Here is a 13,822-nt window from a genome sequence, read left to right on the forward strand (position 1 = left end):
TGTGCAACTGTGTGTGTGTGCGTGTGTGCGTGTGTGTGTGTGTGTGTGCACACACTAGGCAGTACAAGGGGAGCGAGTGTGGAGTTATTTTGGTTGATGGCATGGCATGGCTGGAGGAGGAGGCCCGAATGTGTGCTGTGAGCGATCAGGTTACCACCAGACTGCCACTCCATGTCTGTAGCCACCGGCAGCCACCCACAAACACACTTGGCCCATGATGATAACAGGCCGCCCCTGTGATATAACTCCAATGCAGATGATGTCATAGGAGGGCCAGAATAAAGAGAGTTAATTGGCAGTAACAAGTGTTTTTTTTTTATTTATTTTTTTTATTTAAAGAGCGTAAAAATAAACAGCTGTGAGAAGAACAAAATCTGAAACAAAAGACTATTATGTGATGGTCTATGTGAATTAAACAGCACACAAATAAGACCCAGAGAAACATGTAGAATCTATATGATTTATTAATTGCGTACTATGGTTCACACGACAATAAATCCAGTGACATCATCAAGTAAGAGAGAGAGACAGCGTATAGCGAGGGGGAAGGGATCAAGAGTGGGCACCCACAGTAGGCATGTCTGTGACATTTGTGCATCGAGAAGTGACAGGAAGTGAGACAGGAAGAGAGACTTCCTCTCAACTTCCTCTTCCACTTTCACAGTTTGGTCATTTTTCTAAACGTCTGCTCCCTCTAAGAATTTCAAGAGAACCTGCCACAAACCCCTAACTCCCTCCAACCAAAGCCCTGTCCATCCCAGCTCCACTGATGTGGAGCAACAAGTGGAATCGGTAACACTTTAGAATAACTACCTATAAACAGCTTTATAAACACTTTATGAATAATGAACTAATTATCAACAACATTTTTACAAATGTTTATAAATGGGCAAGAAATGCTATGTTAACACAGCAGACACAGCACAGTCTCATCGGTCCTGGAAGTTTCTCCTCCAAAGACCAGAAGGCATGAAACCACATAAAACTCACACAGTAGAAGTTGATTCCCACTCTCCTGTGCAGTCGTAGTTTGGTTCTTACTCATTTCCAAACATTTGTAAATGCTTTGTTAAATGTTAATTATTATTAAATGTTAATAAAGTGTTTATAAAGTTTTTTTGGGTAGTTATTCTTAAAGGGACAGTTTGGTCAATTTCAACATGCAGTTGTAATGCTCACACTACCCTGGACTTGTCAGTGCCTGAGATTTTTTTTTCTTCTTCTTCAGCCGTTTCCGAGATCCTGGTCATTGTAATGGGGGCAGCTCTTTGTTTACATTTCAAAAAAACATTTTTATTTATTCCCCAAAACATCCAAAAGGTTATAAAACATCAGCAGACAACTAGCAAACAGCAGTACCTTTTGGGAAAATATTTGGAGTTGGCCTATGTTTCATTTTTTTAAAATGTAAACAAACGCTGCCCCCATTAGAATTGCTCATATCTCGGAAAGGGCTGAGCCGAAAAATGTGTCATCACCAGGTACTGACAAGTCAAGGGTAGCGTGAGCAATACAACTGCATGTTGAAATTGACCAAACTGTCCCTTTAAGTGTTACCGTGGAATCTGTTGTTCACGTTTGTCTTCACAGTTGCGTGCCTGTCAAGCTGTAATAACGTGACACAGAAAATGCTCACCAGCGTCGGGGTAGGGAATTTGTGGCCCATGGCACTTATTTAAGTCACCACACCTGTTCCAGTGACAGACTTGCTTCAACTAAGACTGTGTGGGAGTGTAAGTGAATCAGCCAGCATCGGTGAAGTTGAGTGTGTGTGTTGTATTGAGTGTGTGTGTGTGTTGTATTCTGTGTGTTGTGTTCTGTGTGAGTGTGTGTGTGTGTGTGTGTGTTGTATTATGTGTGTGTGTGTGTGTGTGTGTGTGTGTGTGTGTGTGTGTGTGTGTGTGTGTGTGTGTGTGTGTGTGTGTGTGTGTGTGTGTGTGTGTGTGTGTATAATGCATGCATGTCCTATTTCAGTGTGTGGCACCTACGGTATGTTCTGTAGATGTTTGATTATAAGAAACATGGTTGTTTCCAGTGTCTTCCTTTTATCAAATACTTCGGTACTGCCATATGAGTCCTACAGGTGACTGTAAAAGTTATAGGACGTAGTAGTAGTACAAAAGCAAGACAGTGCAATATACTGCATTATGTATCTAGGTAAATATCAGCCTGTTAAGATGCGTGTAAACCAGATGTGTGTATTGTTATAACGGTGGTGTCAATATACTGATGATGGCCTAGTGCCTCAGACTAAATATGAATGTACTGTAACAATGAATGACTCCTACTCATTCTCTCCATGGCAACAACAGAACACACGAGGTTCACTGTTATGAATGAGACACGGAGGATGTTTGATGGAAATCAAAGTTGACACCAGTCAAAACAAACAAACAAAAAACATTGTAACACAACCATCAATTTGCTTACTGGTTAGAAGAGGGACATTTTGGTTACAAACAAGTCAAATGTGATTGACTGCATGCCATGGTCAAAGCTTTTGCAGCCATGGTACAGTTAAGATGACCCATAGACCTATGGGTACAATATATATGATGACCAACCAAGGCCCTTTGAGGGACGTCCACCATGTTTCTGATGCCAGTCATAAATGTTAGTTTAACGATACCCGTCTAAAAAACGTGTACACAGTTCTTGTCACGACACTTGTCCAAAAAGTGTGTACATAACTCCAGTTGACAACTTGAGGACTTTTAAGACCTCCAAGCAGGACCAGGGGCCTATACTACAAAGCTGGTTCAGGATACGGTAAGTTAAGGTTAAGTTAATAGGTAAATCACCTAATACAAGAGCTTAGAGTCCTCACTTTCTTAAAAAAAAAAAAAGCTCTTGTATTAGATGATTTACCTCTTCACTTAACCTTAACTTATCCCGAACCAGCTTTGTAGTATAGGCACCAAGTCTTCAACCCTGGCCAAACAAACCTCAGCAAACCTCAACTCCAATACCAAACACAGACCTCTCCGTGTGTTGCTAGAAATGGCTCGTTTAATCTCACACCACGTGTCACAGGTCTAAGCACCATACTCGCAAATGCCTCCTTTCACATTAACAGAACACAGCAGGTAATTGCCGTTAAGTACCAGTGTTTACGTACAGGTTACAGGCGTATGCTGTTTGTTGGTATTTGTTTTGGCATGGGGATTGAAGCAGTCTTTTTTTGAGCGCACCTCTGGCTCAAGTGAGGAACCTCAATTTTACGATGACACTAACAACTACAACAAAGTACATGAGACACTCCACAGAACAGCACTGGGACTGGTGGACAGCGGGACGGCAAATCAACAAACCGTATTATAGTTAAGACTTATATAATCATATATTGTATGGAATTGGAAAAATATATCTTCTCGTTCTCAGTTCTTCTCCTGCAATGCTTTGGAAGGACTACAAGCGCCCCCCTTCCTTGTCCAAAGATAAATCAAATCATTATTTCAGTAATGCTGCCTCTTTTTTCCTCACAGTTTCTCTTTTTCTCATCTTTTCTGTTTCGTCTTGCTCCAGGTTGGTGTTACAGTACTGCATCCTTTCTCTACCCTTCATTCTCACCAGGGCACCTCCACCTAATAGCCATGTGACAGGTGACAGGTGACAGGTGACTCAGCGCCGGCCCATCAGGCCGAAGACGGGCTTCTTGGGGGCGGTGCGGGGGGCAGTGGAGGAGGAGGAGGTGGAGGCCGCTGCTGGGGGGGTGGGGGTGGTGGCGGCTGTCGGCGGGGCGCTGGGAGGCTGGCGGGACAGCAGCTCTTTGAAGACCGAGTCCATCTGACGACTGACATCCTGAGGAGAACAAGAAGAAAGCAAAGAGAGGGGAAAGAGAGAGAGATTAGAAAACATGCCATCATGGCATTGCATATAAATAGCACGCCACTTTGAACTGTTTTCACATTTGTTTTCTTCCCATGTTGCCATGTGACAGATTAGTTAGGGGTGAGTTTGGTGGTAGTTTTTTCTGTTTTCCTTGGTTGTATTGTTACTGACAAAAGTCTGGAATTCAAGAGACAGAGAAAGGACAAATACAGAGACAAATATACAACAGAGAGAAAGAGAGAAAGATAGATAGATAGATAGATAGATAGATAGATAGATAGATAGATAGATAGATAGATAGATAGATAGATAGATAGATAGATAGATAGATAGATAGATAGATAGATAGATAGATAGATAGATGTAAGTAAAGAAGAAAGAATACGGTATAAAAGGATTAAAAAGAAAGGTAAAAGAGACAGAAGCAAAGAGTATAAGAATGCCAGCACAGACAGAAACCCAAACAGACAGATACCACCGTTTGAAACATGACGCCCGCCCCCAACCGAGCCTCCCAAACGTCCCAAGAGTGGTGTGAGTGGCAGGTGAGGGCAATCAACATCTCTATACAGCACTGAGCGACTATGGCAGCTGACTTACTGAGGGAGGCCTCACTGCTGCCCCCTGGAAGAACACACCAACAACTGAGCACAGTGCTGTCTATCAGGATTATCGAATCCTTAATCCATGGCTTAAGACCATGATAGGAATACGAGGGATGCACACTTTGCAATTGGGAACTGGGAAAGTTCGTCTTGGACAGATATGGGCATATGTAACGGAGGCCAATTAGCAGAGTGTGGCGTGGAACGTTAGTAAACCTCCCTCCCGAAGCCTCATACAGTATCGATAGCGCTATCTGACTGGTCCTTTAGCTCAGCGGTATTGTGCGGTGACTCCCATACCCGCACCGATGCATTGACGAGGAGGTGGCGAGTTTGCGGCCCCGAGGGGGACGGACTGCGTGGGAACACCAGAACATACACCCGAAACTCTGTGGGAAGACTGGGAACTTTCCAAATAAAAGTAGCAGATTTTGGGAGCTCCCAGCACTAGCGTTTGACTGAACATGGCAGTAGAGATTTGCTTTGGAAAATTAAATTTTTGTTCACTTTAAACCATACACGTCCGTCAGCACAAATGATAGTGAATTATGCTTTAGAGTTTACTTTTGGTCAGTTAGTTTTAATACGAGACATAATTTCTTTTGTCATTTTAACAGTCATAATAACCATCTGCTCATAAATTGCTGCAATGTCAGCAGCAGCAGCAGCACTCTCAAGGCTGGGAAGTTCCAGAGTGGGGAGTTCCCAACTACTATCCAGTGAGTCCCATAAACACACTGCATAGTGGTCATTCACACTTCCCAGTCCCAGGAACAACGACATGTGATCATTCCCACCTCCTACTCCAACATGTGATAACTCCCACTTCACACACCCTGATGAAGGCCGCAGGGCCAACACGCATTGGTGATTTTTAAGGCATTTGCCCATAGAATAAAGTTGTTGTTTTTTTACCACATTATTCAACCGAAGTGCCTGGACCAAGGAACTTTTTCCTCCAGTCTTTTTTAAACATTGCACACTTTCCTAGAGCACCAGTTTGTTTTGAGGGATACTAGAAGTGCTCTACCAACTCTTCTGCTGATATGACTACGCCCACTTCCCAATTCAATAGATCCAACATTTGGCAAGCTGCAAGTGAACTGCAGGTGAGTGGGGGGATGCGCACCTTGTCTACCTGAATAGATTGTTTCTCTGCTCCTCCACCAGGCATCGCCCGCACGCTGTCCAGTGTGTGTCTGCGTTCCTGATTCCTGCACACACACACACGCACACAATAACACAAACACGCGCACACAATAACACACAAAAACACACATACACATCACCTACATGTCCTTCTACTTTACTACTATACATGTCATAGATTTTTCACATAGCCTAGAATAGATAATGCACAGTATGTAATGTGAGTGAGTGAAAACTGCACTGTAAATTGGGATGTATACATGAGTACTAGTTGAGCATGTGCTCTATTTGTGTGTGTGTGTGTGTGTGTGTGTGTGTGTGTGTGTGTGTGTGTGTGTGTGTGTGTGTGTGTGTGTGTGTGTGTGTGTGTGTGTGTGTGTGTGTGTGCGCGCGCGCACACGCGTGTGTGTGTGTGTGTGTGTGTGCGTGCGTGTGTGTGTGCGTGCGCGCATGCGTGCATATTTGTGAATATAATAGTGTGTATGTGGCTGCTTGTGTATGTTTGCCTACCCTGAGCTCTGTCGGGCGATGCCAGGGGAGGTGGGCAGCTGGATGAGGCGCCCCTCGGGCACCTGTAGAGCCAGCTTCCTCACAGGACTGCTACTCCCCCCTCCACCACCACCTCCTGGAGCACCTCCTCCTCCTCCTACTCCCCCGACACCCAGCACACCTCCTGCCACTCCCACTCCCACTCCTCTCTGCCTCCCCGGTAGAGATGCACTGTCACTGTTCACCCGCATACTGCAAACACACAACAAACACAACATTGTTAAAAGAGAATCTCAATGTGTGAGATGCACTGTATTACTTGTATTACCCCCATATGTTCACAAAATGCAGAAAATGATTATACATTCCATCTGTAAGTTTGATCATTTGATTTAATAACTAAATGTCACTTGTCATGGTTTGCTTGCCCTTTTTTTCTTTTTAACCCCATAATGCACACTGTACCACCAGTGGCACACTGTAATAGTAATTGAAAAGCTAACTGCCATACTACTATGACATAACACAGGGCCTTAAGAAATGCACTATGTAATGCACACTTGGTCATTGCCATTCTGGTAACAGCGAATTTATAACGCAGTGCCTTAACGGGTTAAAGCATTTTTACATACTCCAAATGTCATCCCAAAAGTTATGCAACATCCCCAGTTACCTTACAACACAACAACTACTTTTGGGATGATATTTGTATGCAGTATGTTAAAATGCTTAGAAGGTAAACAAACCCATGCTCTGATTAGAATGGCCAGGATCTCAGGAAAGGGCTGAATACAAAAAATGTCGGATATTGGCAAGTCAAGGACAGCACAATCCAACTGCATGTTGAATTTGGAAGGAATTATCTTTTAATTTATTGAAAGAACTGTGGAAAGAATTATTGAAGAAGGACGTTTCAATGTAATAACTAATTAGTGGACTAAATCATGGCAGGTAGACTAAATAATTAGTGTCCGGAATGTGCGCACATCTAATAAAACAGGTGCCGGATCAAACAATAAACGTGCAGAAAAGAAGAAAAACAGTGTGCGGATTTTTCCTCTTTTCCTTCAGGTGGACTAAAAAACACTACATCCGTTTCCTCTGTTCACCGCTATTCTGTGTGTGTTGTGTTCAGTCCCTGCTGTTAGTGACTGGGACTGACTGCAACAATTGCTTTGAAAATAATGCCAGACTTTAATTTAATAACTGTCAGTCAGTTGGCTTGTTTAATTTCCCCTTGGGTCAACACTTCCTGTATAGGTTCACATTTTGTTTTGCAGAGCTTCATGTTCAGGGGTTCAGTTTATGTTCACAGAGGATTCCATGACAGAACAAAACATCGCAAATGCCACCGCTATGTTATTGAAATGTCACTCAAGATGTGTTGTGTGCCACAAAACCAATTTTAAGGGCCATAAACTTTTATCTTGCAGGATGTAGAAGTAGGACACTATGGCATCAAAATGTCTCGGAGCCTTTTTTAAAAACCTATATTACATTCCCAGTCGTCAGGGATATTTTCAGCTTGAACTGACATAAAATCAAAGTTTGCTCAGCGTGGTTTTGATTATAAAATGGCAGCATGTTGAGTCAGATTGATGTGTGGGTGTGTTTGAGTGTGGGTTTGTGTGCGTGCGCGCTTGTGTGCATGCGTGTGTATGTCTACTATGACTGAGGCACAAAATGGCAGAACAGTCTGTCAGAGTGATATATGCGCTTACAGCAGTCATTGGTTGTGTCTGCATTACCATGACACAAAATGGCGGCCTGCCTACAATGGTGAATACATGCAGCTTTCAAATCCAATAGTCACTAATCATTTCCACCATTTATTATGACACAAACTGGCTCCGTGCCCACTTAGATTGATCCATAGGACTGCAGAGGCAATTGGTCAACCCAGCTGGAGACTGACATGAAATGGCCTGGAGTCCAGTGCATTCAAAGTCACATCTGTGCAGTCTTAATGTGTATGGCACTAAATGTCAACAACAAATCACTTCAACAATTCAAATTAGTATTTGTGTGCATGTGATGTGAGTGAGCTTGTTGCTGCATAGTGTGTGTGTGTGTGTGTGTGTGTGTGTGTGTGTGTGTGTGTGTGTGTGTGTGTGTGTGTGTGTGTGTGCGTGTGTGTGTGGTGTGTGTGTGTGTGTGTGTGTGTGTGTGTGTGTGTGTGTGTGTGTGTGTGTGTGTGTGTGTGTGTGTGTGTAGTGCGTATTACCAGATGACTATATTGCCCTACAAAAGCAAATTGCAGTAACTATGAAAAGCATTGAAACTGAGAAAAAGGGATACAAAGTATTGGTATTAGGTTGGATATTGTAGGCATGGGCGTTTTTAGACAGGGGCCAGGGTGGGCCTGGGCCCCTGTAGGATTGGTCCTGCCCCCCCCTAGGGCCCCTGCGCCAGCCAATGATATGTAAGGGTTAACGTTCGGCGAGAAGGTCGCTACCGTGGAATAGCAGCACGACAGAGAGAATCTTTAGACCCCGACGCGGAGCGGAGGGTTAGGGTGCTGCTATTCCACAAAGCGACGACTCGCCGAAAGTTAACCCGCTTATTATATGGATATACTTAAATGACTCACACATGGCGGGGACATTTCTTTAGGCCTATTTAATGTTAAGATTGTTGCTGCGCAAAACAAAACAGTGCCGTTGTGGAACACCGCTAGGCAACAGCTAGGTAGCCAGGACAACAGGTGTTGTCTATCACAGCAGCTGATTAGAGTCTTGTTGAAAAGTCGCTTTAGCAGTGAAAAGTCTTGTTGCCATTGACAGCGGTCTGTTATAGACCAACCCGTCCGTTATCGAAAAATAACAGACGTGCGAACGTTGGGGAGCCCCGTTGAAATGAATGGAGCATTCGACCGATGACGTCACACCATATAATAAAATAGAATAATATTGTCTAACAGGTTTGCAACATGCATTGACGGACTCCAAGTGGAACACACACAGGAAGGGACTAGGAGGGTCAGTTGTCCCAGAGGGGGTACAGAATTGGGTCCCAGTGACATTACAGATGTTGGGTAGGGTGTCTTCGTCAATACTTTGCCCCCAGACTCGGGTGAGGTGCTGCCACTGCCACTGCCCCTGCACGCACTCGACCCAATTCCCCTCAAAACATGTGGGCCCCTGTCAGGCCCCTGTGGTAATATTGGGCTAAAAACGCCACTGATTGTAGTTACAGGAAATTTGACAGCGATATATCTACAACGGGACACATTTGGACCATAAGGCTCTCTGTCACAAGATAAAGGAAGTGAAACCATTTTCAGTCTAAATGCAATTTCGACAAAATATGTATGTAGTTACTGTACTATCTAACACTGTGCAGTCCGGTTCTCGATTCTGATGGGCTGATAGCTGTGGTCAATCGAGCGTAAACCTACACTTTCCACCTGAAGATTCTATGCGCATCCAAGTTAGACCAAGCGCATCGACGTCGGTATTGAGAATATGTTGCAGTTGGGGTAGGGAGTCTGCAAGAAGAGCACATCTTTGCACCATCTGTGGTTGGGGTATCAGTGTGATTGCAAAGACATTTCATTCTTGCGGTGTTTATTGTGCGACGCACGCACGCACGCACGCACGCACGCCGAGTAACGTTGCCGGGGTAACCACAATCACTTCCTCAACCGCAACGGATCAAATTAATTGTTATTAAAGCGTTTTTAAAGAAATTTGGTCAGCAATTAAGTGTAACAGTTTTAGATAAGCAATACGCCACTTGAGTCCATGGGTTATGCTCAATTGATAACAGGCAAGGGGAAGTTTACGGCACTCCGCTTCGCGTCGTGCCCCACTCCCCTTTGCCTGTTATCAATTGAGCATAACGGCCTCTCGTGGCTTATTGCTTATTTGCCTTTGTAAGGCAGTATACCTAACAGGATATTTCAGTGTAATCCACATTCACCTCAGCTACTATGGTGTCTTTGAAAACATAGAGAAGAACATCTTCACATCCTATGAACGTGATCTGAATGTGTGAGTGAAAGAAAGAGAGAGAGAGAGAGAGAGAGAGAGAGAGAGAGAGAGAGAGAGAGAGAGAGAGAGAGAGGGAGAGAGAGAGAGAGAGTGTGTGTGTGTGTGTGTGTGTGTGTGAGAGAGAGAGAGAGAAATTGTGTGTGTGTGTGTGTGTGTGTGTGTGTGTGTGTGTGTGTGTGTGTGTGTGTGTGTGTGTGTGTGTGTGTGTGTGTGTGTGTGTGTCGTGTCGTGTGTGTGTGCGTGTGTGTGCGTCCTACCGTGAGCTGTGCTCCCCCAGTGCCTGTTCCTCTGCCAGGTTTCCAGTGCTGCCTCCTCCTCGGCTCTCCTCCCTCTTCCCCCTCTCCAGCTTCCTCTCCACCCTGAACACAACACAACACAACACACCAGACACACACATCAACCACCAACCACTGAATCATTATCACACACACGCACGGGGTGCCATTTGTAGAGGGGGATTGTCCCCCCTTCTGGTCTTGATATCGCCACTTTTTCGACATGATTTTATGACAGTTCAATGTGATTCCATTGATATTGCTTATAATCTGAAACATTTCCCCCCTTCTGGTTTTCCGACAAATCGCACCCTGCACACGCACACGCACATACATACTGCACCCCCATACACGCTCTCATCATATGTACGTACACACATGCCACACATACTGACACTCGCACACTCAGCAGGTAGATGTGCGAATGAACACACATGCACACACCTGCACACACATGTACACACACGCACATGCAGGGATTAAAGCAAAAAAAAGTAATCTGACTGAACTTTTTTACCAGTTAGGCACCCGATCGAGTATCATTCCGTAACCCTACGAAAACCAATGTAGCCAGGCTCTGCCCTCATGACGAAACATACATGCAAGGAATGGTGCCAGAGCCAGCGGCATAGGCAGACGGGGCAGTCGCCTAGAGCAGAATAGGCCTATGTCTTGAGGGCGCCAGTAATACCAAAAAGTGCCACAAAATCAGAACTTCAACCAACATAAATCTTTACACTTCACATGAACAATGAATATTCATTATACACTCAGTAGACCTATATAGACTCAGTAATGTGTACCTGTAGGTACTAGATCAGATGTGCTCAATCAGATGTAGGCCTACAATGCTATGTTTACAGATGCCAATTTCTAAATACAAAAAAAGGAAAGAGGGCGGGCAGGCCTAGGCCGCTCGCTCACCAGATTGACTAGAACTGGCCGAGAATGGAGGCATAATGGATACTATATCAGACTGCAAAGATTGAACTGAAATTTGGGGCATGTTTTTGGTTATTTCCTCTTATTTATACCCATTGTTTATGAATTTTTCACAACATCATGCAGAATGGATTCACAATGAATGCTGCTTCAAAATTGTAGCTGATCTCACAGAATTATTGACTTGGAATTGCAATGTGTTGAAACAGTGAGTGATCCCATTATGGGGTTTTTTGTTGTAGTAGTAGGCTATATTTTGTGTTTCACATTAGAATGGGCAAACACTGTTCTGGTGAAAGCACTGGTGCGCATTGCTTGCAGTTGTATTTCTGACATTTAAAAAGCCCTGATCATAGCAATCAGAGGGAGAAAACTAGCTTTAATTATTTGTATGTTTTTCACCCTTCGGCCTTTTTCAGTATTCATCCTGTTACAAATAACTTCTTGACGTTTACAAACAGGGTGCGGTATGTCTACCTCTGTGTTCTACCGTTTTGAAAACTACTGGCTACTTTTTTGCTTCTCGATGTGCGGTGCCAAGCACACGCTTACCATTGATTTAAAAAACGTCCCCGATTCTTCCTATGCGCACGTGTTCTACAAGCTGACAGGACGCAGCAGGCACGACAGTCACAGACATACGCCTATCGTTTACAAAAGTAACACACTTTCCCAAGCTTGTCGCGCAGCTTTCCACTCGAATCAAGGCAAATCACCCACCCATCAGTCCTGAGTGCGCAGTGCGCAAATAAGTTAAATGAACTCAAACGAAACGCATAGTCCGAGAAGATGGGCACAGACGTTGAGCCACTCAAAAACAAGCGCACACACAACTGTTGCTGCTGCACACTATTCCAGTTAGCAGAAATGGCGTCACACAGTAACCAGCCTTGAAAGTGAAACAAACGTCGAAACGGCATTTATCGACCATGAGTCCACCCATCAGAACACTGCTTCCCAGAACAAGACGTGGCATAAATTGGCTCTGCCAGGGATAGCCTATCCGTGACCCAAATGCAACCCATTTTTAACTTATTTCTTGAATATATATATCGGCAACAACAAAGTTAATCTGCTATGAGTACAGATGAGACTGTGAATTATCCGTTGTCAAAAAGACAACTAGCTCTACACGCAGCCAGTCAAACGCGCTAAACTTTGAGGATGAAACGCATGGTAGGCTGTCCTAGTTAGCTGCCATAGTCGTCCCATTGGGGCTATGAATAATGCTAGTAAGAGTCACAATGCTTAAAAGGCAAACCCTTCATGAAAAGGACATCATACGCAGTCGAAGTAAACTATTCATTTTTTTTTCTAAATATCTGCCACGGCAGGTGCAATGATATGGAAACGTCACTGCACTTTATACATTGTATTACAATTATTTTCTTTTCTGCCATCAGCAACAATTTTGGCTATTTATTTTTTTTAATCTCTCGCGTTGCGCTGCCACAGAATTGTTGACCGCTCGTGTACTTTTTTTTGGAACACGGAAGAACAGGGGATGACCCAAAACTAGGCTACTGATGAGTGAATGTTGTATCACACCGCCAATGGTGGAGTGTATAGCCTAACTACATCAGTAGGCCTACATTAAACACACCTCTCGTCCCCTTCTCATGACCAGGAGTGCTCTCGATTTGAGTTCAGTTGGAAAGTAAAAATTGTAAATTAATTGACATAAATTATACGGACGGAAATCCGTCCAAACGAAAATCCAGTTGACGGAATTCCGTCGTAGCGACGGAAAACTTTAATCCCTGCACATGTACACACATGCGTGCGCATGCACACACACACACGCCCATGCATGCACACATGTATACACACACACACCGGCCCGCGCGCCCGCCCACACACGCACACACACACACACACACGCACACACACACACACACGCACACACACACACACACGCACACACGCACACACACGCACACACGCACACACACTCACAATGCTTCACTGATTCCAAATCAACTATTAGCTATTATCATTTCCGATCCTCACACCTACTGTAGTCTGTGCTGGAAATACGCTTCTGTGCAGCATACTGTATACAATTAGCCTGGGAACTCCCATACTGCCTTTAGTTCTACACAATCGTTTCGATCTGAAAGACAGTATGGCGAGGATGACTCATAACGTACAAGATCATGGGATCTGTGTCATAATGGCCAAGCATTCCGACCTTAACAGTTTCTCTGCCCAATCAGAGAGCAGGGCAGTGTGTCATAATAGCCAAGTATTCCGGCCCCATACGGAATTTACAATAGGCAACTCCCCAGACCTAATCTCACTTGTGATTAGGTCTGGTGTTAACCAGGCAAGTATACAACAGCGCTGATCTAAGAAACGGTGACTGAATCAGTGTAATTATGATGGTCCTGATGAACCACATGAGGTCTGTGTAGCAGAGCAAAGGCTGTGACGGATTAGATCCATCAGGTACGTATGCTGAGCTGGGGAGGATGAGGAGGAGGGGAGGAAGATGGTGCAGGTGTGTGTGTGTGTGTGCGTGTGTGCGTGTGTGTGTGTG

General features: G+C 44.3%; 1 protein-coding gene across 4 annotated transcripts in view; it reads right to left on the reverse strand.

Annotated features, from left to right (window-relative positions):
• Window positions 1-2,876: 2,876 nt before the first annotated feature.
• Window positions 2,877-13,822, reverse strand: part of arhgap4b (Rho GTPase activating protein 4b) — a 74,290-nt gene continuing 63,344 nt past the window's right edge. For 3 of the 4 annotated variants that reach the window (XM_063208097.1, XM_063208096.1, XM_063208100.1), the window contains 4 exons: window positions 10,324-10,425; window positions 6,096-6,326; window positions 5,566-5,650; window positions 2,877-3,801 (listed from right to left, as the gene is read on the reverse strand). In XM_063208097.1, coding sequence (XP_063064167.1) covers window positions 3,622-3,801; window positions 5,566-5,650; window positions 6,096-6,326; window positions 10,324-10,425 — 598 coding nt within the window. In that variant the 3' untranslated portion in view covers window positions 2,877-3,621. The remainder of the gene's footprint in view (window positions 3,802-5,565; window positions 5,651-6,095; window positions 6,327-10,323; window positions 10,426-13,822) is intronic. The other variant, XM_063208099.1, reaches the window with a different exon arrangement.

This window comes from Engraulis encrasicolus, chromosome 10 (assembly GCF_034702125.1).
Source record: "Engraulis encrasicolus isolate BLACKSEA-1 chromosome 10, IST_EnEncr_1.0, whole genome shotgun sequence".
Classification (NCBI taxonomy): Eukaryota; Metazoa; Chordata; class Actinopteri; order Clupeiformes; family Engraulidae; genus Engraulis; species Engraulis encrasicolus.